The sequence below is a fragment of the Convolutriloba macropyga genome, chromosome 1 (genome assembly GCF_964194025.1).
Source record: "Convolutriloba macropyga chromosome 1, txConMacr16.3, whole genome shotgun sequence".
Lineage (NCBI taxonomy): Eukaryota > Metazoa > Xenacoelomorpha > Acoela > Convolutidae > Convolutriloba > Convolutriloba macropyga.
In genome coordinates this window covers 48,683,091-48,709,761 of record NC_134468.1, presented here as the reverse complement: position 1 = coordinate 48,709,761, position 26,671 = coordinate 48,683,091, and the positions used below count along the sequence as shown (strand labels likewise).

Genomic DNA, 26,671 nt, shown 5'->3' with positions numbered 1-26,671 from the left:
ATAATGGGCTCTCCTCTGGTCATTTGACAAAAACGCAATCAAATATTATTAAGGTTTTAAGTGAACAGCTCATTGTTTAATTGGCCAGGACATAGCTTTCGCGCAAATTTTTTCGTGCAAATTTTTTCGTTCTTTTTTTTATTTTTTGCCTGTGTTTTTCGTTCTTTTTGTAGTCGTACGAAATATACTGGATAAAAAAAGGTCTCAATCGCTCTCTATTGAGGTATAAAAGAATCTTTCAATGATTTCATTTGATGCATAATATTTCTAACCAGCTTGACATTGAATCTTTTCGAAAAAAGAGCGTCTTTTTAAACTTTGCAGCGGGGTCGGAACTTTATGTGCGAACGTAAATTACCGGGCCTCCTTGTTTTGTTTCTCAATTTAAATGGTAACAATAATTACTAATCAATTTCACCTAAGATCAACTCTGCAAATACAATGTTTCCTAATGAGAAAAATAAAAACAAAAAACAAATTAAGATGTTCATTTGGATGTTCTCATATGGAGACTATTTTTTGGAATTAGTATGTTTAAGAATAAAGTATCTAGGTTCCGACGCCAAATAAATGTGGTAAGAGATCTACAAGAGGCATCGTGATGTAGACTTCTGAGATGGGCCAGGTGATTCTTTGTACTGCTGGCTCTTATTACCAATCGTTTTGTCCAAACTGGCAATTTTGAATCATATTATATGAAACGAAACATTAATAACCTCTTCCGTGTCCTATATCTGCTCAGTTTTAATGTAAAAAAAGTTAAATGATAAGTTAAACGCCATTTGTTTTATTTAAACGCCGATCCAGTGCGACCATGACTCAGCCGGGGAAGCATTTTGGCATCCAGGATCTGAAGAGAGTTGGTCACGTGTTTGGGGAAGCACTCTTCGAATACACCAAAATCATATCGGACCAATTGTAAGTTAAATTGACAGAATCATTAAAGCATTAAAAAAACAACGATTAGTTATTCGGAACTAACTTTTCCAAATCACATGCTGTATAAGTATCCATTGGACGGAAGCTTAATACACTTCGATAAGAAAAATGCTAAAACATGATTATATTTAACAAGCTTCTGGCATGTAATATGGCAAGATCTTGGAAAGATTTACAATGTCAAACATCAAGATACGTACAAATGTACGCAACAACTTTGCATGGTGCAACGAGTTACAAGACTTTTTTAGCACGAAAGATTAACGAAGACACACCAAAATATAAGTATAAAATATTAAATAAAATTTATTTTTCGATTCAATGGGTAATCTTTTGTCAGAAAACTGTTAGCCGATTGAGATTTTAAAGATGGTTGCCATTTTGTTTCCTGTTCTCACTCTGTGTTGTCAAAGAGCTTTTTGTTCAAGCTCCACAAGTTCACGGTCGAAGAAGCTTTCGTAAGTTACTCGTTCTCATTTTAACGATTGTGACCACAATCTCATCAAAGAATAGAGATTAGTTTAGATTTATGTTCACGCCTCATTAACATGTAGAAACCTCAAAACTATATTCTAAGGACGGAATTTTGCAAAAAAAGCCGCCAATCAATCATAAATATCAGAATTTTTGAAATGACGACCTTTGAATGCATTTTGTTGTCACTAAATTTTCATTAGGAGCCATCTTTAATCAATATTGCACTAATTTGTGAAATTTGACAAAGGACCACGTTATGGTCCATTTTATGTGAGAGGGGCGCTGGCTCGTAATGGCTGCTTTAGTTTCCTGGCAGATTTCTCGCTATTCGGATAAACAAATTCGACTTGATTTTAATCGAGTGAAAAATTGTCCGAGTATAATGTAAGTATTAATAAAACTTTTTATCTGCTTCAGAGCCCAACATGACTACATTCTTGAGCTGACGCGGGTAATCGCGCACCAGATGATCGACCAATCATGTGCTGACACGTCATCAGCCCAACAAACTCTAAATACTTCCGGAGCTGCTGATCATGGTAATCAACTCAACCAATCGCAGTCATCCGACAACCAGCCGCAACAACAACAACCGACAGCTGAGCAACAGAAGCAGTTGAAAGAGCAGCAGGATGCCCACTTGGCAGCTGCGAAGGCCGAGAAAGACAAAGCTGGTTAGTATTTGGGTTCAAACCTTGTGCTCTTACTACTCTTACCAGACCCCTTCCTAAAACTCTGAGGCAGCTTTACAGTGACTTATTGCACTCACTGCTTACCCATCTGGCCAATTTTCGAGGACAAAAATTAATATCGATCAGAGTATAAATTTAAACATTTACACTAAAAAACATAAGGGGACAATGTAATATTTCACCAATTTCAAAGGGTTTCTCAATGCAAAACTGCCTTTAAAAAGCAAGCGGTTGATTAAAAACAAAATAACTCTAGGTAAAAATCTATTTCACAGTTTTTCAATAATAGTTAAGATAAGGCGGGTCTTAAGAATGCTTCTAGGTTACGACGATGAAGTAATCGAAAAGATTGAAAACATGTCTAATGCCGAAACAAAAAATTTCTCTCATCAATTTCTAGATAATTATATTTTGGGTAATGAGGACATAGTCAGACTGTTGTATGAGATTTAATATCACAACTCGAAGGCGTTCCAAAACCAGAATAATGATTTTACTGCTAGGTTTAATGGTACCTTGACAAACAGGGCTTCCTTTTTTCATTTTGAATCACTTTCATCCAGATAAACTGAATGAGACACTTGAGAACGGGCGATCGGCCCAATAGTGCTCTCCCACAGTCAAACATGTGATTGTATTTGTTAAGGTAATTGTGAAGCTACTTATTGACTGATGGAAACAATTTATTATTATTATTATTACTTCAAAACATCCGGTAACTTTTTATTGCAAAGATTAGCTTAGTTATCAGAACTTTAGTCACTCAGCAGAAAAGAAACTACAAACCATTCGGCAGGGAGCACTTAAGTTTGTAAAAGTTGTCAACATCCTTACAACGAATCAAGCAATCTCTCCTCTGTTTAGGCGAGTAAAAGTTGTCAGTATTCCTACAGTGGATCAAGCAATCTGCCCTCTGATTGGGCATAAATGATGTCGACTTGCTGTGTAAAAAATACATTGGGAACGTCTGAATAGTTTCAATAAATGCTTTCGAATTTCAAAGTTCTATTGAATGATAAAGAAAGCGTCCAGGATTTTGAAAAGTTTGGGCGCTCTATATTTACAGAACCACATTATGACTGCATTGAGTTTCAACTTTTGACCTAATTTTCCAAATATCAGAATGTTTATTTCGTTCGACAGCAATTCAAAAGGTTGGAATTTAGTCCGATCATCTTTTTCAATTGATATAAGTGTTTTCATGAGATTTATGATATTTAAGAGATTTATCCGACAATCAGTGCACTCATTACTCATAATAGTTGAGGGTCTTAAATGAAATGGATGTTGAATTGCCGAAAGCTATTTTTCAAGCATTTTACATAATCCTACGAAAGATGCATCGACTAACAATCTTTTTCAATAGAAATTTAGAGGTCAAGCAGTTGCTATAGATTAATTTCGCCAAAGCATTACTTTCGTAAAACTACTACCCTTCATCATACTGTTGTCAAGTTGCTCAAATCTCAAGAACTAACTCTGCACCATCACTGGGTATATGCAAAAAAAGTCTTGACCAATGAACTCGGTGGAACAACTCATAGGAAAAATCTTAAAATGAATCGCTGCCGTGAAAGAACTAACAACTTCACCCTCCGTCTTAAATTTTTTTTGGACAGTAAAAGCATCTTTCACAACTCTCAACTTTCACATGACTATTGAAGCACTTATTTTATAATCAAAATTTGGGAAATTTCTTGGGCCAAGGTTTAAACAAACTTTTGATACAAGTATACCTGATGCTGTTTCTGATTTTGTATATCTGTTGTTTCCTTTTGTACAGACAGGTTAACTTTTTGTAATAGATTAACAAAAATTGTTCTCTGATTTCTGCTTCACTGGCCGCACTTATTTGAATGATTGTTTTTTTATTTTAACATTAAACAGTACTTTTAAAATCTAATTTCTAGCAATTAAAACAGCATGGTCGTGAAAGTTGCCTTTTTAGTGTCATATCAAAAACTTCGAGTAGTTTACTATCTTCATTTAACATATGGTCAGCGTTCAGAGATTGGAAATCCGAACGTCGAAAATCAACAGTTTTATACAATAAAATGATTAGTTTAAGACAGTCTTTGAACTTTTGAAGTCAGTCTCTGATGAAGTGGGGAAAACTTCAACTGTTGAAGCAATCCGCAAACACACGTCAGGAAAAGTTAATCCCTCCAATAACGCTTTTTTATTCTTAACTGACCCAAGTGCGTAGAACGAAAACAAACTGCAATAAAGGCCTACATCACGTGTTGATTGCTGATATTCAATTCATTAAACTGTTGATCTGTTGACCTTAGTTATGACAACCAAGTTAATTCTCAACTAAATTGTAATTAACCGTTCACAATTTTGTTTTTGGTATTTACAAACTTTGGATCGTGTATTAGTATTGTAATTTTTTGTTTAATTTTGAAGCTCAGTTGAATTACTTATCATGAAAGTGTAAAGATGTCCCTTCTTGGTGTCGTGAAAAATTGTTTTTGAGATATTTTTTGTTTCAAAGAAACAAATTAAAACAATAGCCCTCAAATGGCATTTGACGAAATAATACATGGGTTTTTGCTGGACGAAATGAAACATGGGTTTTTGAACAAATATAATTTGTTCATCAAACACAAATTGGTTACAGAATTTTTAAAAAGCTCTTTTTCTGATTTCTAGGATTTGTTAGAGGTGAAGTTTCATTTATATAAATTGGAAGTCCTTTGCAAGCTTAAATATGCCTAAAATTAACGTAATAACGTAAACGAACAGCTGCACTAAGTTAGAAAATCAAAGCAAAAAAACTGAGAAATGATTCAAGTTCATCCAGTTAAAGCCTGAAAAAAAATCAAATTTCTGGTTCTGCATAAGTTCTATTAATTTATTTGGAAATTGATTTAGTACAAATTTAAACAAAAATGGAGTTGTAAGGTTTTTAAAAAGTCGAGTTATAGGCAATACGTCGAAAAGCACAACTTAAAAGTGTTTGTTTAATGCGCTTCAAAAATGGTTACTTATATAACCTTTGTTGTAGAACACAAATTTTGATATATCTCAGGTTCTCGGGCTGCTAAAATTTTGATTTACTCCTGTTCATACGCTCGTAATATTTCAGCTGTTTTGCGCTGATCTTTGAATCAGAGAAATTCATCACTCAGAGAGTCAAACTTGTCAGACAAAAAATCGTCAAGAACTTTTTGCAAAAATTAAAAGGCAAGCAACACTAGTTTATTTTCTACAAATAGTTGTGTGTTGCAGTGGCAGAGGTGGCGAATGTGTTGAGTAAGACGAAGAATCTCAAAGACTGTCTCAAGTTGTTGGAGAGGATCAAAAGAGCAGACATGTCTGTTCAGTCCGAGTAAGTGTCCTCCCCTGATAGGTCTTGTTCAGTCCTCCCCTGATAGGAAGGGCGTATTTCTAGAAAAGCAGCTGAGCCGCAATAATGGATTATAAAAAGACACCACGTCGACCGAATATAGCATCAAATAGACGCCAAAACTTTGTCGCCTTCGGCTCAACAAGTATGATCTACAATCAAATTTGTAGCAAATAAACAGAGCTATTGAGCATAGTCGTACTTCATTTTTTGTTTAAATCATAGAATGAAAGTAAACCAGGCGATGTAAACAAGCGAACCACACATCCGAGAAAAGGCCCGAGTACATGATCAGACATACAACCAAAAAAACTAAATGCAGATCCCTTTTCTGAAAAATTAACATTTTGCACAACCAGTTACATAATTTGCAATTTTCTTGCTCAAATAGGTGTTTTCAACCATGACACGAGGAAAAATGTGCATGGCCGCACGATGTCACATGTGAAGTTTTGCTTTCTTGGGCATTTCGGGGGAGAGAACTGATCTGGCCAATAATATTTCATTGAAACATTCTATTTCAGAACTGATGACTCGGACAGTACATCTGAGTCCGAGTTTCTGGACTCAAGAAGTGCCAAATTGAAGAAGAAGTTCAGGAGCAGAAAGAAATCAGTCCAAGTTGATTCTAAGAAGGCAAGTCACACGTAACACTTCAATTGCATGATGCACCCTAGTTGAGGCCTCGGCTTATGAACATCCGTGGCCCATATTATGAGAAAACGGCATTTGATTAGGAAAGCACGATATCAGGCAAGAAAAGACCGTTGACAACCGATATTCTGTCTGAAAAGAATTTGGCTCGACTGTATTGCTTGTCCTCGACTGTGACTGGAAAAAATACTTGGGTTAGCATCGACGAAAATAGTGTCCTCGACATTAGGTCGATGTAAGATACGGTCCTCAAGTTTGGCTCGACGTTAGACAAAGAGCTCGGCTCTGGATTGAATCGACGTCCATTTCTTCTATTTTGCACTTAAAATAGTCAAACATTTACTTAAATGTTTAATCTTTGCTAAATGTACGAAACAAAGATCGAAAAGGTCGAAAAGTCACATTTTAATTTTTTTAATTTTCAAATTGGTGAAAAAAAATCATAGACTTCATCAAAAGATTGACGATCACAAGGAGTAATTTTCTAACAGCAAAATATTAAACTTGTTCGTGCCAAATGTGATTTTTTTTCACTAGCAAGGCCTATTAATTTACGCACCCGCATTTATTTTTCTATCATCATGTTTTAATAACTTAGTTTGTATACCGTGTCTGCATATATAGAAAAACAGTTAACATGGACGTGATTTGAAATCCTCCATATCATTAGCTTACTGCAAACAAAGAAACATTGATATTGTTCCAACAATTTTTTCAATATGGGGGAATAAATATCCGAGGCTTGTGTTCATCGAACGAATTTCCACTTTTTAATGACGCATCGCTGAAAAAAATATTTTGGCAGCTCTAAGCATCTAGTTTTGATTTCTATAAAAAGTTCTTTTTTCCTGAACTTTGGAAAAGGGGAACACTTTAAAATTTTGAAGGGAAAAGGAGAAAATATGGTGATGGGGGGGGGGAATTGGTGATGGGTGGGACTAAAGCATCGCCAAAATCAAATGGCAAAAATTGGAGTAAACTTAGGTAGTTAAAATGAAGTTTTGAATTTCTCGCCCTTTTTACAGTTCTAATACAAAAAAGATTTTACGAACCAGAGTTAGCCTCAGATTCACACGAGAAGACGGCAAAATCACAGTCGATAAAAAACATTGCTTAAAAACAATACCTGAGCGGTTTAAAATGCATCAATGAAAACCCTCAAGGACTTCAGCTCAACTGAACTTTGAATTTTTTGTAGCACATAACAGAGACGAAAAAGTGAAAGAGGATCAACCGAAGCTTAATTTGCACGATTATTATTTGGTTAGGCAGATGAGGCCAGATATCATGTTCACCGTCAACATTCTGTCCAGGCTTATGAATGCACCTGCAAATCAGCACTGGCTATGCGGAAAACGTCTTCTACGTTATCTTCAAAGTTGAAAAGTTTGTGCACTTTTCAACTTTCTTGCACAAACGGGGCTGAGTGTGATCTAGTGTGGCATAGTAACGCAGACCAGTCTGGTGATGTTAACGACAAAATATCAACAACTATTTCAAGCTCAACGGACGTGGCGCAGCACTCCGATGGGGTGTCAGGAAGCAATCGCGGAATATCAGGGAAAGGCACCAGCAGTTCAGCAAGCAATCTACTTGAAACAACTCCTAGAGAACTTTGTTATAGAATTGAATCATACAATAGCAAATGGGGAGCAGAACTAGAGTTGTATCAATTTGTTCTCTCAAATTCAGTCATGCACAACATGACCAGTCACATCGAGAAAAAAATTCATTTCAGTCGGGACCAACCGTAGTATAGGACTATTTAAATTCACTGGGTTCCAGCTGACAAAATGTTCACGAAATCCTTACCGCATCGAAGCTGAAAACATTTAGAACAACTTTAATGGGAGCAGACTTTACGCAATCAGCTGAAGTCTTATTGGCGGTCTTATAAACTGAAACTTAGATTTGAACTCTTTACCTTAATCTTGGAAAGCATTAATATTTTCCTGATCTGTACAATTAACTCAATAATTCTGGAATAATGAATATGCAGTCCAGTTATTCATTTGCTACAATTATTAGTTGTTTTCTGTTGTTTTCTGATGATTTGTCATAATAGCAGCAACTAAATAGACATATCCAATCATGAGCAACAAAGTAACCGTAAACTTAAATATTGATTCGCTTCATTTCTGTCGAGTAAAATATTTGCTTTCTTTGAGTCTCCTCCATTCCTTTTTTTGAATTACCAACATTAATCTACTATATATAGATTCCTGCTGCAAAACGCTAGTCCCTATTATCCTTTTAACTTATTCTTATTCCTTCTAGAGAAAATAACTTTTTTATCAGAACAAAACGCTTTCATCTCGATTACGAAAGTCCATGACTTAAAAATGAGCAAAACTACGTTCTCAAAGTTAGATAGAAAGGATTGTTATATGATTGAATCGAATCGATTTTCCAGCTGGTATCAATTATAAGCTTTTTCGGTTAAAAATCATTTTTCGCAAATAACTGTTTGCTTGTTTTTCGTATCTTAGGCTTGAAATACAACAAAATATTTTTTTAAGTTTTGATTATAAAATTATTGCTAGAAAGTCATTTATTGCTGCTGCTGTTAAAACGTTAGACAGTTCTTTTCAAGTTTAAAACTAATGAAGACTACTAGTTACTAGAGGTTACTGTCAAAAGAGACAAGAATGTATATTTTTTTGTCCGACTGAAATTTTCCATTTGACAATGTTGACTGCATTTTGAATTCTTTCTGCTGCGTGATTGTTATTTGGAATTTTGTCAAATGAGCGAATGTTACTTCGAGTTTAAGAAGCTCAATCCACATTTTGGAAATTCAATGCTAAACTCTGATGTAAGGTAAATAGGAGGCAATCCCCGGTCAAAGTGTTACGAATTGGGAAATAATTTGATATTTGCAGTAAATAGCAGTCAAAATAGATAATTTTTCCCACTATCGTCTCTTAGCGGTGAATTTGGCCGTGAAATTTTGGTTTTCACCGCATTCATCAAATTTCAGCAATCATAAAAATCAATTCCATCAACAGGGTTGAAGTACTGCCCTGTTACTTCTTCCTAGTCACACTTTTTTGGGCTTTCGTCAGAAGTCGCTTATTTTTAAATTTGTTATTTAAATTACTTCAATTAATGGAGAAGTATTTGCGTTAATTTTTTTTTTGAGATAAGCGGTATTTTGCAGCAAGGTTTTCTCACTTAAACAGACATTTCACTGCTGCCAACAGAAAGCGGTGAAAACAAAAACCATATTCATCGCAATTCGACATTTTTAAGAAACGTATAGCGTTGACAGCTAAAACCCGGTCTGGTACAAGTTGGCTCTGTCATATTATAGAACTTCACAAAAACAGATCATCCTTTATGACAATCGGATGACATGCATGTGTAGCTCTCACTAAGCTGGGGCATCTCTCATAGATGGAAAAAAAGCGAACGGTCAACGCGCTGAATAAGGTCAATTTGGGTTACTCAATTGCTCCTTGTTTTTCTTACAATCAATGGCACAAAATAGCACCCAGCCAGCAAAGGTATGCTTTACCCGACCATAATGAGGCGGCTGAAATAAATTCTCTGAAGTTTGAGAGAAATTTGTTCAACTTAAATAGGGCATGTACCCTATGCAGCTTATAATGTGACATGTTTGTAGAGTTCGGCTGAAATGGGAAGCAGATCGGGTCAAGGCGGAGGAGGGGATCTATTGGCCTCTAAAAGGACACTGCAGTCAATCAGCATGTACCAGAGTCCTTATGCGTCCAGGAGTGGGGGCGGATTCCCAATATTCACCGAGGAACGTATCCTGGATAGAAAGGTATCAAACAACTGATACGTCAGTATCATTTTTGTTAATAATATTAAAATACGTTCCCCTGGCATTTTGGAAAATGTAACTGATGAACCTTTAGCATGCCAGTATCACACATCATTGAACACGCAAGAGAAACATTAAACAAATGAAATTCATTCAATTAGCCGGCCCCCTATAAAAAGCCTAATTTTATTATAAGGTTATTGTAAGATGCGTTTTCTTCAGAAGCACACAAAGCGACCACAGAAGCATCACCAATCAGTCGCCAATGGATACAATGAGTCGACAATCATTTCTACGGAGCCAGAGGCTGATGAAGTAAGATTGTCACAAGAAATTATGGCCTGCTATATTTTTAAAGGCAAACAAGGCGGGTCCTTAAGTTGCGTTCGCACTATGTTCCAGATCAAAATTTGGAACATTTTGCACTCACTTGATCTTATCTTTTTAAATTAAAGTAAAGAAAGGTCAATTTCAGTTAAGAAGTCATTTTTGAGAGTGAGGTAAGTCACGCGTGACCAAAAAATTAATCACGCAAATGAACGAAAAACTCGCTCCAATAAGAGTGAAAAGTGACGTCACGCACGCAATTCAGTTGAAATTGCATGACCAAATGAACAAAAAGCAGATTTGAAGTGATTGTGACGACGAAATGAAAAAACATAGCAGGACAAGTCCTGACGTACAATTCAAAGAATTTTCATTGACTAAAAAAAACTAGACCTAAAACGGACTATGAATGGATTGGAAAAACCATTTAGAAAAAATCCTATCCAAAAAATCGAAAAAACAGTAAAAATTAAAGTGAAATTGCCGCATGTGAACAAAAAACCACTAGCGAGAAAGCGAATTTTTGTTCAAACACCGTTTTCTCACTCTACTTCAAATTTAGAGCGAAAAAATTTAACGCCGCAAAACCACTTGCTTTTTCGCGCCATTTCCTGTTTCGGCGTGACCAAAATCGCTACTCCAATTTGACTTCAAAAATCATGAAAATGTGTGAACAGATCTTAAAAAAAAAAGAAGACAGCGCCCCAATACAATTCAAATTCTTTGAATTGTAAAAACGAAGAGAAGGCCAATAATAGCTATCGTGCGGCTATTAATAACAATTCTCGATACCGATATTTGGAAAATCTGAACTCCACGCAAACCAGGCAGCTAGGAAAAAAACAATTTTAACAAAATAGTTTTAATCATAATTCTCATGCCGCTGACAAAAAATAAACAAAAACCCCCCAATGTCGGAAGAATTGCTCTCGAACGACAGGCGGGTGGAAAAAAACGATTGAAACCACCGGGATTAGAACCATTCCCTTCCGCTTCATAACCCTATGCACTGCCTACTGTGCTATTTGCGCCCGTATTCTTGCTATGCTGCAAGCGACTTTATATTAGCAACAAGCTTTTCTTCAGAGTGAGAGCAATACGAATCACTCAAAAATGAAGCACGAAAGCGTGAAAAAGTCACTTGAGAAGTCAAAAGAATGTTCTAGTAGAAAAACGCAAAATGGTCAAGCGAAAAATCTGCATAAAAAGACCAACACGTTTTCAATAATTGCTATGAACTTCGTTCAAGAGCAAATGAAAATTAAATTTTAGCGTTCTTAAAGTTATTGTTTCATTTACAAGCAACAATTGGAACTGCCCTTTCATCTGGCAATCTTCAGCACATAATCCTTGATATTTTTCATTTAATACAGAGTTATTAGCAGTTAATCCAAAGTCATCAAATAGTTGAAGCTTGATTTATTAAAAGTTTTAATAGCAAAATACCACATTGATTTTTATGCACAATTGTTCTTTCAATAGTGACATCTCAAACCCTGTAATTGGTGCACCTAATACCTGTTTATTATACTCTTAGGCCATCACACCATTATCACAGATAACTAGGGGTGTATTAAGGGTGAAACCTTGGCAGGGGTATGTGCGAAAAAGGGGTTTACATGGAACACGCGCCCGGGCTTTGCCCACAATCTGCACCGAATGAGCTGGGTGGTATGGATCCAAATGTTTTCAAAGATTTTAATTATTTGTTGCATGTTTCACCTGGGTAAACCTGGTACCCCCCCCCCCGACACACACACACACACACACACACACACACACACACACACACACACACACACACACAAGACGCACAAAATTTACTAAATTTACTGCAATTTTAACTGGTATTTATTGTGAGGTAAAAAAATGAAAAAATTCTGAAATCTTGAAACCTCAATTTCCCTCCAGAATACAAAAATTTGAAAAAGCTCCTCAACGATTCATGCATTTTCGAGTGCTTTTCAATGATACCACTGTTTCTATCTCTCTAAAAAAAGATATCGATCGAGACTTTTCTCAGAAGGGCTTCAGTATGAGTTTCAGCTACACTCAGAAATAAATCGCAATTTATTCAACAATGCTTGACTTTCATGGAAGCATGTTCAGTATCAGAGTTATTTATGAATCTGAGCTACTTTTCAGCGGAACATGGACAATAATGACTCTCTCCGATCCCACAACCGCCTTCACTCTCCTCCTCCTCCTCCCCAGGAACAGACAGCAATCATTAATGGCAGTCTCATCTCTACCAGACAGCATCATAACCACAGTCACGCCAGTAACCATAGTCAGAGCCATAGTCACAGTAGCAGAAACCCAAAGTTCAACTACAGTATAGGAAACACCACTCCTAACGACGCAATAGCACACCATTACTCTACGGAGGGGGAGAGACTCGAACCGTCACCTGAAGATAGTTTCACCCAAGAGCAATGTATGCAGTCTTTGAAGCCTCCTAAAACTACTACCTTGGTAAGCATAGAAAAAAATGTTAGCTGAATTAAATGCAGTTTAAATTAAAGTTTTTGACTAGTGTCAAAAACTGATACTATAAAAAATATAGTTAAGTGTGGAATTTTTGAAGCGAATGGTTGAAATTGTGCTCAGTTGTAATTCAATAGGTGTTAAATTAAATTTGCAAGCTGCAGAATAGCACTAATAGCTTAATATCACAAACGCTGGATAAAAACTAATATCTTACTTATTAAAATGAATGCTAACAAAAAGATTGTTTCAAGCAAGGGTATTGATCCTTGTTTTAGGACGCTATCTTCGTTCCTCTTCTCTCCTGGAGGCATGTTTGTAATCTCCCTTTCTCTTTCTAATCAATCTCTGCGGACACCACATTAACTGATATGCGGCTCAATCATTCGCATAGCTGCCTTATTTTGCATTGCACTCGATCAAATCAGCTAATGCGCCATTTGTCATTCCAACAGTAAAATCACAACAAGGAGGCTCGGTAATGTCTAGCACACAATGTTCCGACCCCTCGGCTCTCATTCCCAATCTTCGCTTAACTTTTAATTGACTAGAGGACATGGCGCGAACTCTCAAATATTGAGAAACCTAGAAAAAATGATAGTAAAGTATCTTGATAAAATAGTTCAATGCATTATCCAAATTTCTCTCAAAGAGAGCTGATATAATATGCAGTGCACAAAATGTTTTTTTTAAACTTTTTTGGTAGCCTTCATAAGCCAAAAAAATGGAATTGATAAAACTGACTTGTTCAATAAGCATGCGACTCTTTAAGACACAAGACGACTCTTTTTTCTTTGTTTCTGGCATCCCGAGTTTAAAAAACAATATTTGTTAAGAAATTGATCAACATCACAATATTTTGTTGAGAAAATTCAGCTTTCCTTATGTTTATTAATAAATAATGGAACTCAAATAGGATATAATGAAATACCATAAAAACTCCTGCAAAACAGTTCAAGTAGCAGAACAATTTCTTTAAAATTTTTGATCGTATAACACATACATCTCCCCAAGGATAAACTTAAAAAAAACTTCACCGTACAATTACACAGAGGAAATGAACACTACTTGATTATCACATGATTATCATCATAACTGGCAAATGAAACGAAAACGTCTTTAACTGTTTTCCCTTTTTTTCAGTTCAACATAACCAAATAGGTAATGCATTCCAAAAATTAGGATTTTCCTTTACTTACCAGATGAGCTTCAAGAATCCATCATTTCGTCTATCTTCAGACAATCCGTCTCCTGAGTTTCCCAATCACTAAAAAATCCACAATATGGGCAATCTGAGGAATAGCCATAAATGGTTTGCTGCTGAAGGTATCAATTCTAATATTCAATTAAAGCCCCAGACGAACTCCAACGGTTAACTTGTAAGATCTTGCAAGAATGTTGCAAATAGAGTTTATCTCACAAGATGCAAGATCCGGAATCTTGCAAGATAACAGTCTGGTTTTAATATCGGCTTCGGGAGGTTTCAAAATATCAAACAAGAACGGCTTTGATATCGAAGACTTCAATCTAATTAGTCAACTGAAAGTCGTAGAAAATGACAAATTCTTCTTAAAAACTCTAATTTGGCTTCGGAGACGAAATTGAAAAATGAAACACAATAAAGTAGAACAAATAAAGTAGATTTGGAACAAAACCCAGGGCCAGTTCTGAAGTATGCTGAATGCCTTAAAACAGTAGGCGCGTCTTTTAAGGATAATTTGACAAAATGACAAATTCTTCTTAAAAACTCTAATTTGGAGACGAAATTGAAAAATGAAACACAATAAAGTAGAACAAATAAAGTAGATGTGGAACAAAACCCAGGGCCAGTTCTGAAGTATGCTGAATGCCTTAAAACAGTAGGCGCGTCTTTTAAGGATAATTTGACAAAATGACAAATTCCTCTTAAAAACTCTAATTTGGCTTCGGAGACGAAATTGAAAAATGAAACACAATAAAGTAGAACAAATAAAGTAGATGTGGAACAAAACCCAGGGCCAGTTCTGAAGTATGCTGAATGCCTTAAAACAGTAGGCGCGTCTTTTAAGGATAATTTGACAAAATGACAAATTCCTCTTAAAAACTCTAATTTGGCTTCGGAGACGAAATTGAAAAATGAAACACAATAAAGTACAACAAATAAAGTAGATGTGGAACAAAACCCAGGGCCAGTTCTGAAGTATGCTGAATGCCTTAAAACAGTAGGCGCGTCTTTTAAGGATAATTTGACAAAATGACAAACTCTTCTTAAAAACTCTAATTTGGAGACGAAATTGAAAAATGAAACACAATAAAGTAGAACAAATAAAGTAGATGTGGAACAAATCCCAGGGCCAGTTCTGAAGTATGCTGAATGCCTTAAAACAGTAGGCGCGTCTTTTAAGGATAATTTGACAAAATGACAAATTCTTCTTAAAAACTCTAATTTGGCTTCGGAGACGAAATTGAAAAATGAAACACAATAAAGTACAACAAATAAAGTAGATGTGGAACAAAACCCAGGGCCAGTTCTGAAGTATGCTGAATGCCTTAAAACAGTAGGCGCGTCTTTTAGGGATAATTTGACAGAATGACAAATTCTTCTTAAAAACTCTAATTTGGCTTCGGAGACGAAATTGAAAAATGAAACACAATAAAGTAGAACAAATAAAGTAGATGTGGAACAAAACCCAGGGCCAGTTCTGAAGTATGCTGAATGCCTTAAAACAGTAGGAGCGTCTTTTAAGGATAATTCGACAAAATGACAAATTCTTCTTAAAAATCTAATTTGTCTTCGGAGACGAAATTGAAAAATGAAACACAATAAAGTAGAACAAATAAAGTAGATGTGAAACAAAACCCAGGGCCAGTTCTGAAGTATGCTCAATGCCTTAAAACAGTAGGCGCGTATTTTAAGGATAATGTCAAGGTTTTCTCGCTCAATTGTAGAAGTATTGTTGGTCAAAACACCTTAAAGCAATTAATGGAGGATATGAGAAACAACACAATTTTTGGCTTTACAGAAACATGGCTGAAAAAGAAAGACGATATCCGCTTTTGGGAAGTACGCAGTGAAAATCTCCAAGGTTTCAGAAAAGATAGGAATTATTCATTACATGACAAAACAAGTGGAGGTGGTCTGCTGCTCTATATACCTAGGTCATTCAAACCTAAAGAACGTACAGACCTTACCACAACCTCCGAATCCCGTTTTGAAAGCATCTGGGTAGAATGTGAGTTCAATTAAAAAAGTATTTGATAAATATTTCGTACTGTCCGACCAAAAACTTTTCTCAAATGTTTCTATCAGAACTGGCTCTGGGAATTGACTGTGCTGCAACTGAGATCAAACGAATAATTTTGATGGGTGATTACCATATTGACTTTTTTCGGAAGAACGAAAAACGAAAATTAGAAACGCTATTTATTCCATACGGGTTCGTGTGATTCAACACAAAGATAGGGACAAGATAGGGTAACAACAAGACTGCATTGATTGATTATATCATCACAGGAAACTTCAAAAAATGTTTTGTTACGGAGAGCATCTTGAAAAGTGATCATTACGGAAGAGTTGCTATATTAGAAGAAAAAATGTTCATGAAACAAATGCCAATCAAAAAAACTTTCTTCTACGAAATGAACTATTCTAAAGAAAAGTTTCAGGAATATATTTGGAATTCAGATTGGAGTCTTTTCTGGATGTCACAAAATGTTAACAAAATGATATTCCAATTTTTTATCATAGTCGAGCAAGCAATAAATGTGCATGCACCATTGAAATCTTGCTTTGTGAGGAATGATAAACCAAAAATTGTTCTAGATAGGAATAAATTACGAACGGGAAAAATTTCAAATCAGAAAATGAAGCTTCCTTGTTAAAAAACTTTATTGCTCTGAACACAGAAAGAAGTCGCTGGAAAATTATACAAGAAGTTAGGAACAAGGAAAAACACCAATTTGTAAGAGACATTCTGCGTAACAGCTTCGGTGAGCTTATTACGAACGGAAAAGACATCGCAAAACTTTGGAACTTCAAGTTTTCTGTGTTGGGAGAATACTTTGGCGAAAGAAAAAAAATTATAAAACATTGTTCTCAGCTGATACGGGAAATGCAAATCGGTTTGTTTTCCAACATTTTACCTATAAATAAGTCCATGATTTAAGAAAATGTTTGAATTTGAACAAACCTTTGGGTCCTTCAAAAATTCCCGCATGGCGTTGAAAGATGCCCAATCGGTCCTCGCAGAGCCTCTCTGTTTTCTGATAAATGAGTTTATTTCTGAGTCTTGGTCTCACCTCTTTAAAAAAAGGAAACACAGAAGATCCCCTTAACTATCGTCCAATATCAGTAACCGGTGCATTGGCAAAAATTTTTGAGCAAGTCATCAGGAACCCAATTAATGACAAATTGTTCTCAAATAACTTGCTTTCACCTAAACAATTTGGATATAGGAAAAAAGTGTCCACAACAGATGCCTACCAAAACGTACGGATTATGTAGGAACCGAAATGTATAAAAAAGAATACAGTTTGTAGAGCATTCCTCGATCTTTCAAAAGCATTTGACTCAATCTCACACGAAAAACAAATAGAAAAATCGAAATGTTTAGGATTCGACGGAACATCTACACAATTGATTGAATCCTATTTGAAAGATAGAACTCAAAAAGTAGTTTTCTCAGGAAATGAGTCCCACTGGATTTTTCTTAACAGCGGAGTGCCACAAGGCACAGTAATAGGACCATTGTTGTTCAACATTTATGTGAACGATCTTCATAGAGGCATGATTTATTGATAATGAGAATTGTCAAGTAATCAAGTACGCTGATGACACTTTCCTCTATTCTTCTCATAATAATGAAAATGTAGCCAGGAGTTATTTGGAAAAATAATATTGAAGAATTGTGTTATTACTTCCAATCACATCAATTAATGATGAACAATAAGAAGACAGAATATATCGTGTTAGCTCCATCAACAAAAACACGAACTCTAACATATCTCAATGTTAACGGTCTGAACATAGGAGAATCGTCGCCGGTTAGAAATCTAGGAATAATATTAGACAACAAAATAAACATTAAAGAAGAGATCAAAAGAATACTATCCAGACTGGCGTGCAGCATCAAAATCTTGAAAGATATAAGGAACCGTTTTCCTATAAAAACTAGAGTAACACGCTTGTTTTAAGTCACGTTCAATACTATTCTGTTGGTATCAGAAAAAGTCTCATGATAAATTTAGAAAAACAACTTAATTGGGGAATAAAAGTGTGTTTCAAAAGAAAAAAGTATGATCGCTGGACTGATTTTAAAAATAAAAAATAGAATCATGCCTCTTGAATTCCTTTTTAAATATCGATGCTTGGTATTTTTTTCAAAATATGTTAGGAAAGAATTACCAGCTTTTAGCAACAACAATGAATTGCAAAATTCCAATTGCAACCAGAATGAGAGAACAGGAAAAATTTATCCGGCTATGAAAAGTAATTCGGAATTTCTCGATAAATCATTGATGCTGCAAGCCATGAAATTGTACAATGAAGTTCCATATGAATCAAGACAAAAACTCGATATGGTTAAAAGCATGAAAATTTTCCTGAAAGAATTCTATTTCAAGGAATATCTGAAGGTCCCAAAAGCATTGGAAACAGAGATTTGTTGAGGGACCTTTTTTAAGTTTTCATTGTTTTTAGTTTCTTTATATCCAATATATATTTTTTAATTTTTAAAATATTTTAATATTCCATACGGTGTAAATTATGTTTTTATTGTTTTATGTATTTTAGGATTTGTGCATTGCCATTATGTTGACACTTTTATGGTGTGTATTATTTTGGAATTCAATGTTTTTTAAGCTTCTAAAAAATTCCGAGCTGCCCTCATTTAAGCTCGAATGTAATAAATAACGTGATTCATTCATTATGGCGACAAAACACAATTTGAATTACACCTTTTGAATTACACCTTTTGGTTTCATTAGAAAGTAATTTTTCGGGGAAACTGTGGAAACAGCAAGCAAACAGAGAAAAATTAAGATCAATAATCATTGAAAATGCGTCGAATGATGGCCTAATGTTAACCAAATTTGCAAAAAAAAATAATCAAACGCACCAAACTTTTCATAATGATGATCAAACTTAATAAGCAAGCGCTTAGTAATGTTAAGATAACAAGTAGACTAAACAATTTAGTTGCTCTTCTATTGGTAGCTTAAACGGTTTCTACATGTATGAAAAACAATGGATTGAATAATTTACCTAAAAGAGCTCACTTTAAAAAAAATTGGTCTTCTTTGTTTCCTTTTTAATGCGAGAAATAAAGCTGAACCTGTTATTATAGACTGCTGTAAAAAGAAAATGGAAGGATTAATTTTTGCCTGAAGAAAGATTCAGGGGCAAAATATCTGATTTTGATTAAGTTTTCATGGATAAATGCTTTTTGATTTTTAAACTTTTTGACAAATCAATAGCAGAAGGAGTCCAGCTACACAATTTCTGTTATTTTTAAAATTAAAAACAAGGTGATTGAGGCGAATTGTGTTTTTTTGTCTCAATCTGAAATAGCAAAATTGGATGAAAATGACGAAAAAGTGAACATTAAATATTAAAATTCCGCCAAATGTCCGCAAAAATTTAAAATTCAATTACTGGAATAAGAGTAAAGCTCCCACTGTAATGCAAAAACAAACACAAGTTTTGTTCTGCTGGTGGAACAATTCGTTGTTTCCGTCTGCAATGAGAGAAAGAACAAGATACGAGTCCAAGCAAAATCCAAGAAATTTGCAAAAAAAAAATTAGCAGAAATGTAGCTGCAGATCCACCCGCTAAATATTTCCGCAATCGATAACAATAGATTTAGTTCAAAAAAAAAATTTCGAGGGTTCTTAGGGCAGTGACTTCAAGAAATAATGAGAAAGTAGCTAAGGTTGATGATTATAAATCAACAGCTTTTTGCGAACAGAACGGAACTTATGAATGGAACTTAATTGAACTACCGAGAAAGTTTTGCCAAGAAGGTACAATTTACGTTTGTCAAAGAAGCAGCAAAAGATCCACAAATAGCAGATGTATGACTAGATTGACGGTAAAAAAAGGATTAAAATCCGGGGCATCAAATTTACATAATCAAAAGAGTAGTTCTTTGTTTTCTTAATTGAATTCTAGTGCTAGACCGAGAGTTGTAAACTGATACCCCATGTGTTAGTCTGAGTTGTCAGTATGATTTGTCCAAAATTGAATTGAAAATTAATTGATGCTAACGTTACATTTAAACAAAAATTTTGGAAGAATTTTTCACAGTGGTCTTATGAAGTTTCAATGACTTTTCTACGCACACAAGCCAGGTCGCGTAATTGATAAGAATTGTTCACTTAGAACTGAATTCACCTAATTTATCGAAATTGGGTCAATTGCAAATAAAGCTTTCTAGGAAACTTATAAATTTATAGTTATGATGGCAGGATTTCATTAAAAATTTTTTAATCGAATCTAATCTGAACTGTTTAATGGGTCTCTTTTCCTGATCCCGGGCAGCCAAACCCTTCCCTTCCCGCTCATTCATTAAGTTGAGAAACGTGATCATTAATCAAAAAGCTTTTGTGCAGAACGTAACGAATTTTTTGGCGGTGTAATGTGGCTATTGAAACGACTGTTAAATAGTTAGGAGTTTCTGTTCGCAGCACTCCACCAGCAGTCGCCTTTCTGCCTCTACCCCCACTCCCAACAACCCCAAGGCTCAGTCCCAGGACCAGGTCACTAAAAGGTCAATGACCCCTGTCAAGAACCTCTTCATTGATGCGTTCGGAGATCAAGCCCAACACAATCTTACACGACAACAGCAGGTCAGAATTATAAAATGTAGCTGATATTATTCGGTATGACGCCGTGCAAAGATTCTACCTATAGGACATCTAAAGTAAAAATGAGTTTTCCAGTAAAAATAGCGGGGCTCAATTTAATGTGTGATCAGCAGGTTTAAACATAGCAAGTATCTTGCAAGCTGATTCAAAGTTTCAGAGATTCTTACAAGAATTTAAAGAAACGAAATCTCGGCCAAAATTACAATCATCTCCTTTGAAGCTCTGGAGGGCAAATTTACGCAATTTTGACAAAGTCATGCATTGAGAGAATCTAGAACCGTTGCATTAATCTGGAACATCGCGGTGGTTCTCGATACAAGCCAGAATTTCGATGTGACTTGAGCGTGAATCACGTAACCCTGCTTGAAACTTTCAGGTTTGAAATGTGGCACTGCATTTAGGACAATCTGGCAATGTATAATCTGGCACTGCTGAAATCTGGCATTTTAAAACTTGCACCTGCGGTCCGTGTTTCACCTTTTGGAACATTTCGTGGCACAAGATGAAAACGAAGCATCAATATTGATAAATTCCGCGTGCTCAAATTCTCATCAAAAGCCAAAATTCTCAATGCCTGATTTTTACGCACATGGTGCTATTATTAAACATGAAAGTGAATGGAAAGACGTTTGTATACTTTTCCTGAAAACCTTTTTGGGAACGTTAAAAAGGATCCCAGATATCGAATCAATTGAGAAGAGTGATCCAGCGGTCAACGATGATATACGTTAAGCGTAATTTAGTGAAATCGTACATTTTTTCGTATTTTGTGCGCCGAATGTTTGGCACCCAGGATCCATTTGTTTGAACCGTTTAGAGGATTCAAAGATTATGCATAAAAGGGATTGTGGGGCAGTCACACTTGACAGACAACGAATACATTGAAAGACTTTTAGCTTAACATTTCTTAACAGTTATCTACTATTAAATTTACAGTGACCTGATTATGCTCATGAAAATTGTGATAGGATAACTACTCTATTTGCCACAGATCATTGCGCATTGTCACATTACGATAATCATTTTCTGCAGTCAAACGATCTGCTTGATTACTCATCGTAAAAAACCCTTTTTATTAAAATAATCCGTAAATAAAGTACATATGCTTTTCCTGAGGATTTTCAAAACTCATTATTGGAAGTTTTCTTGCATCAATAGTTATCATAAACCTTGAAATTTTTAACCGTCAAACGTTAAACCGAATAATGCTGGAAAAATTGCTCTCGGCTGACTGGCGAGGCTAGGAAAACTTCTATGGTGCCAAAACTTCCGACTAGAGAGGGGTTCCAACCCGCGATCTCTTGTATGAGGGTCGGGGACCTTCACAACTACTACATGGGCTATACAAGGTCTTCGTTCACAATTGGTTTTAGCAAAAGATTTAATTTCTGAATGCGCACAATTCAAGTCACTGCAAAAAATCGAAAGTTAGGCGTGAAAATGGCATTCGAGTTTGAAATAAAACGAATGTTCTAGAAGAAAATGGTCAAGCAAAACTTTTCCATAAAAAACTTGCACACGTTTACAAGGATAGCTTCAAATTTCGTTCGAGGGCAATCAATTAACATAAACCGACTGTCGGAAGACTTGCTCTTGAATGACAGGCGAGGCAATTTACTTCCGTTGCCGTAGCCTTGATCAATTTTTCTTTATGGGTGCAAAAACAGTTGAGCACGCCGGGATTCAAACCATCAACCTCCCGATCCTTCGCCAGAAGAATTGCCCACTCGGCTATCAGTCTCTGCTTGTTGCTATGTTGCGTGACAAACTTTACTTCGGGGTGAGAACAAAAGAGATCACTCAAAAATGAAGGACGAAAGCTTGAAAAAGTCACTTGAGAAGTCAAAGAATGTTCTAGTAGAAAAAACCCAAAAACGGTCAATTGAAAAACTTGCATAAAAAAGAACAACACCCTCACAATAATTGCTATGAACTTCGTTCAAGAGCATTTAAACAATTCTCTACCGATATTTCGGCGAAGTTAGTGCAGAAAGCTACTGGACTAAAACAGCACCAATATAACGTTCTCCTTTTTAACTGTTTTTGCAGTCTCCAAGCTTCTGATTATCCATTGATTGTGAATTCGTCAAAACCACACAGGAATCGAACATAATACACCTAGAAAAATTACTTTTATTGAAGTGGTGAGAGGCTAGTTCCAACATAGCAAGGTTGATAGAGGGTTTAATTGGAAATTAAGTTTCTGTATCTTGTCAAACGGGGTTGACAAATAAAGGTTGACTGCAAAAAAGTTGATTAAAAAACAAGAACTCCAATGGTCTCCGACAAATCTAGTTGCTTTGATATTCGGCTTTTACGATATAGGATTTTATTTTGTTGCTAGTCAGAACCATATTGCAGAGAATTAAAACAATAAAGTATAGGTTTTAAAACCCAACCGGCTGCCAAAAGAAAAACACGATAGTCGCGAGGTTGGCTGTAAATAGTCCGTAAGCTTTCTCTTAGAATGAAATGACTAAAATAATTGCTTCCAACTTTGTCAGAGCCATTTAACACGGGGAAGTCTTTTTTCGAACAATTGCTGGAACAAATGCCAACAAAGGCCGGCAGAAAAAATCAAACATAGAACAATTGAGACAAATTTTACAGGAAAAATAACAACTTTCAAATGACTAGTAAATAGCAAAGACTATTTCAATAGCATCCTGAAAAATTAAACTTTGAAACAGTTGTAATTTTTTAATAAAACGTCAGACAAAAGAACTAACAAAAAATGTTTTGATAAACTGGTAAAAAAAATGGTCCCTCTTTCGGTATAACTGTTATTGGTCCCAAAACGTCCGTAGATTAATCGTTACGTGAGGAGATTGTAACAATCGGTTTATGTAAAACATTTGAACGTTTTTATGGAAAACTTGGTCAAAATTAACTGCTGAAGATCTGCAGAAAAGTAAATTGAAGTTCTAATAGTGGAAAACAATTGAAAAACCAGGTACTAAGTATATGCTAGAACAAATCTTAGCCCCCCGAGGGACTTCGTGTCCTGACACGAGGAAGCTTGCCCCCGAGTGCTAGGCACGAGGTCCAAGGGGACTAAGATTTTATTCTAACATATACTTATTACCTTGCTGTTCTCTATTGTTTTCCACTATTAGATTTTTAACTTACTACTTTTCAAGCCGTCAACGTATTTAGATAACCAAAGGCTACATAAGTGTTGAATTTTGTTTTAACTTGAACTGAAGAGTACAATTTTGCAGATTAGTGAAGAAAAATTTTCTTTAAAATATACAGGAGTTGAAATAAATCAAACGTTTCCGTCACCGATAGCGAAGCAGCTGATTAATTCAAACGATGCCTACATTTACTGTAATTTTAAAACTGTAAATCGATGATAATAGTTCTTTTACTAAAAACATAACCAACTAACGTCGGTCGAATTGCTCTCAAACGACCAGCGAGCGGTTGACTTCGTCAGTAGCTAGCCACGGTTTAGTGAGGCTCGCTTTAGCTTGATTCGACTCTGCAACTTTTAGTTTTCTAGCCTTCTTAGTATAGAAATCAAAAACTGATATTTTTAAAACTTGCAAAATATTGCAAAATTTAAAAGAAAAGCTTCGATTTTGCAGTAAAAACGTTCAATACTATTTTTGTCTTTGGAGTTATGCTAAGTAAACCATCTGCAAGTCTTGATAAGCTTTGTTGGCCAGTAATGATTGTTAAACTCAGAAAAGGACAAAAATATTCAAAAATTTTGAAGAGTCAAATATTTTAACAAACTCTTGCTAAAATTCGAGATATCAAAATCAGCAAAACCATTTCATTGTCTCGTGAGACTATCCGGTATCCCTGTTTCAAGCCTGAAATAGTTTCACGGGCTCATAAAGATCCATACACTTGGAACAAATATTTTCCAAAAAAAAAATTTAAGTTTTATCCAAAAATTACTGAAATTGAGTCATAAAATATATTGATCACCATTCCATTAACTCTAGAAACTATGCAGCAGCTTATTATCAAACCTTGCAGGAGGTCCCAGGGCCTCTGCTGCTGAAAAAAAATCAAAAGCATGAAAAAATTGCAAATAATTTTAAAAATTGCTAAAATTCGTGATATTAAAATCTTCAACGAGGGTTTCAACGAGGTCTGGTGGATGCGGGGTGAGGGTCAACAGTGGGGGTGTCTTCAACCTCTAAGAACCACCCTTCACGCCAAACGTATAAGTCTCCAAACAGTTTGAGCTGAAACAGAGCTGAAAGGCTCTAGGAGCACTTAATGCCCGCTGGGCGCCAGACAAAATCGGTCAAGCGAAAAATCGCATTAAAAAACATAACCGTTAGAATACCGGAAACGCCTCGAATCGTCGTGCATTATAATCTCTAAACTAACCTTAACGAAATCAGAACCTCAAAATAGACAAGAAAAAAACAAAAAGTAGCCCAACCAAAAACATTAGTGTTTTAAAAATGCCGACAATTTTTTAGGTGCAGGGGAACCTAGGTGGGGTGGGTGGGTAGATAGGTTGGGGAGGTGGGTAGTGCTGGGGTAGTTGGGCAGCGGGGTAGGTTGGGGTTGCTAGGTTAAGGGGGTAGGTGGGGGTAATTTGGGGGGATGCGGTGAAGGGGGGGTTAGGTCGGTGTTGGGGCGGGGGGGGGAGTAGATAGGTGGTGGTGGTGGGGGGGTGTGCGGTGTAGTTTGGATAATTAGGGGTGACTAATATAGGAACAAAAAATTTCAAAATGACATGACGTCTTCACCTTGAACATTACCAGCAGTTTATAAACATACCCGGCAGATTGCCGGAAAATAGCCGCAGTTGATTCCAATAAGCATGATTGGGATTGAAATAACAGAAGATATTGAAAAAAAAAGATTTTTGTACAAAAACATTTTTTAAGTCCGATTTATTTTGATGGCATTTCGTAGTTGAACATACTTCTGTTTCTTAGAGAGAGGCTACAGGGGCTCCTATCAATAACAATAAGCATTAGAGATGGTAAATAAGACTTATAGGAACGACGTTCAAATAGCGGGCATCTAAAATTGGGCTTTATGGGTTTATCCCGTTTCTATTTCTGACATCCATTTTTGTACTAACTCTGTTCATTTTGAATTGCTTTGCTGAGCAACTGATGTTCAAAATCACATTTAGCAGAATGAGAGAAGAGAGAAACTAGCTTAGAGAAGTCAAAAAGATTTCACCCAAATGTTGAAAAGGCGGCAAAATGAGGTAAAGCGAAACATTTTTTTATTCGACGAAGTAAAAAAACATAGCAGGACAAGTCCTGACGTACAATTCAAAGAATTTTCATTGACTAAACAGAAAATTAGACCTAGAACGGACTATGAATGGATTGGTGAAACCATTTAGAAAAAAATCCGATCCAAAAAAACAGTAAAAATCAAAGTCAAATTGCCGCATGTGAACAAAAAACCACTAGCGAGAAAGCCAATTTTTGTTCAAACACCGTTTTCTCACTCTACTTTAAATTTGGAGCGAAAACAATTCACGCCGCAAAACCACTCGCTTTTTCGCTCCACTTCCTGTTTCGGCGTGACCAAAATCACTACTCCAATTTGACTTCCAAAATCATGAAAATGTGTGAACAGATCTTAAAAAAAAAGACAGCGCCCCAATACAACTCAAATTCTTTGAATTGTAAAAAAAAATAGGAGCGCTATAATAGCCGGCTGAGAAGATGAGGGCGGCTATTAATTACTATACATTACAAACGAAGCTACTGTTAAAGTCCAACGTTCGAAAACAGAAGTCAACAATCCAAAACGGAGATAAATGCTCGAACAGAAAGAAGTCAAAATTCAAGTCATGAACAAACTTGCTTTCTGCTACAAAAAACCTGTAGAATCTCATTACTCCTCTTCGAGTCGTAAAAAGACCAACAGGACTAATATAATTGCTACAAACTTCGTTTGAGAGCAATTAATAAGGTCTATAAATGCCAATTTTTCAACTTCTGCGTTTTCAAATACTCCACTAATAGATTTATTTATAAATTCGAATTTCTGTCGGAATAGAGAAAAGACGGTCTACAATTTTATTCCCCATTTATAAGGTATCCGTCAAAACGAATCATCTAAGGATCATCACAAGATTTTATGGTCATGTGAAAGGGAGAGAAGAAAGGAGACATG

General features: G+C 35.7%; 1 protein-coding gene across 6 annotated transcripts in view; it reads left to right on the top strand.

The window, feature by feature from the left end:
* LOC142339779 (uncharacterized) overlaps positions 1-26,671 on the top strand; it is a 77,263-nt gene that overhangs the window by 49,754 nt on the left and 838 nt on the right. For 4 of the 6 annotated variants that reach the window (XM_075390050.1, XM_075390042.1, XM_075390064.1 and 1 more), the window contains 9 exons: positions 808-918; positions 1,368-1,397; positions 1,834-2,090; positions 5,343-5,442; positions 5,985-6,096; positions 9,740-9,901; positions 10,124-10,216; positions 12,374-12,703; positions 20,378-20,539. In XM_075390050.1, coding sequence (XP_075246165.1) covers positions 808-918; positions 1,368-1,397; positions 1,834-2,090; positions 5,343-5,442; positions 5,985-6,096; positions 9,740-9,901; positions 10,124-10,216; positions 12,374-12,703; positions 20,378-20,539 — 1,357 coding nt within the window. Of the gene's footprint in view, positions 1-807; positions 919-1,367; positions 1,398-1,833; positions 2,091-5,342; positions 5,443-5,984; positions 6,097-9,739; positions 9,902-10,123; positions 10,217-12,373; positions 12,704-12,993; positions 13,026-20,377; positions 20,540-26,671 lie in introns of all 6 variants that reach the window. The other 2 variants (XR_012759032.1, XM_075390058.1) reach the window with 2 other exon arrangements.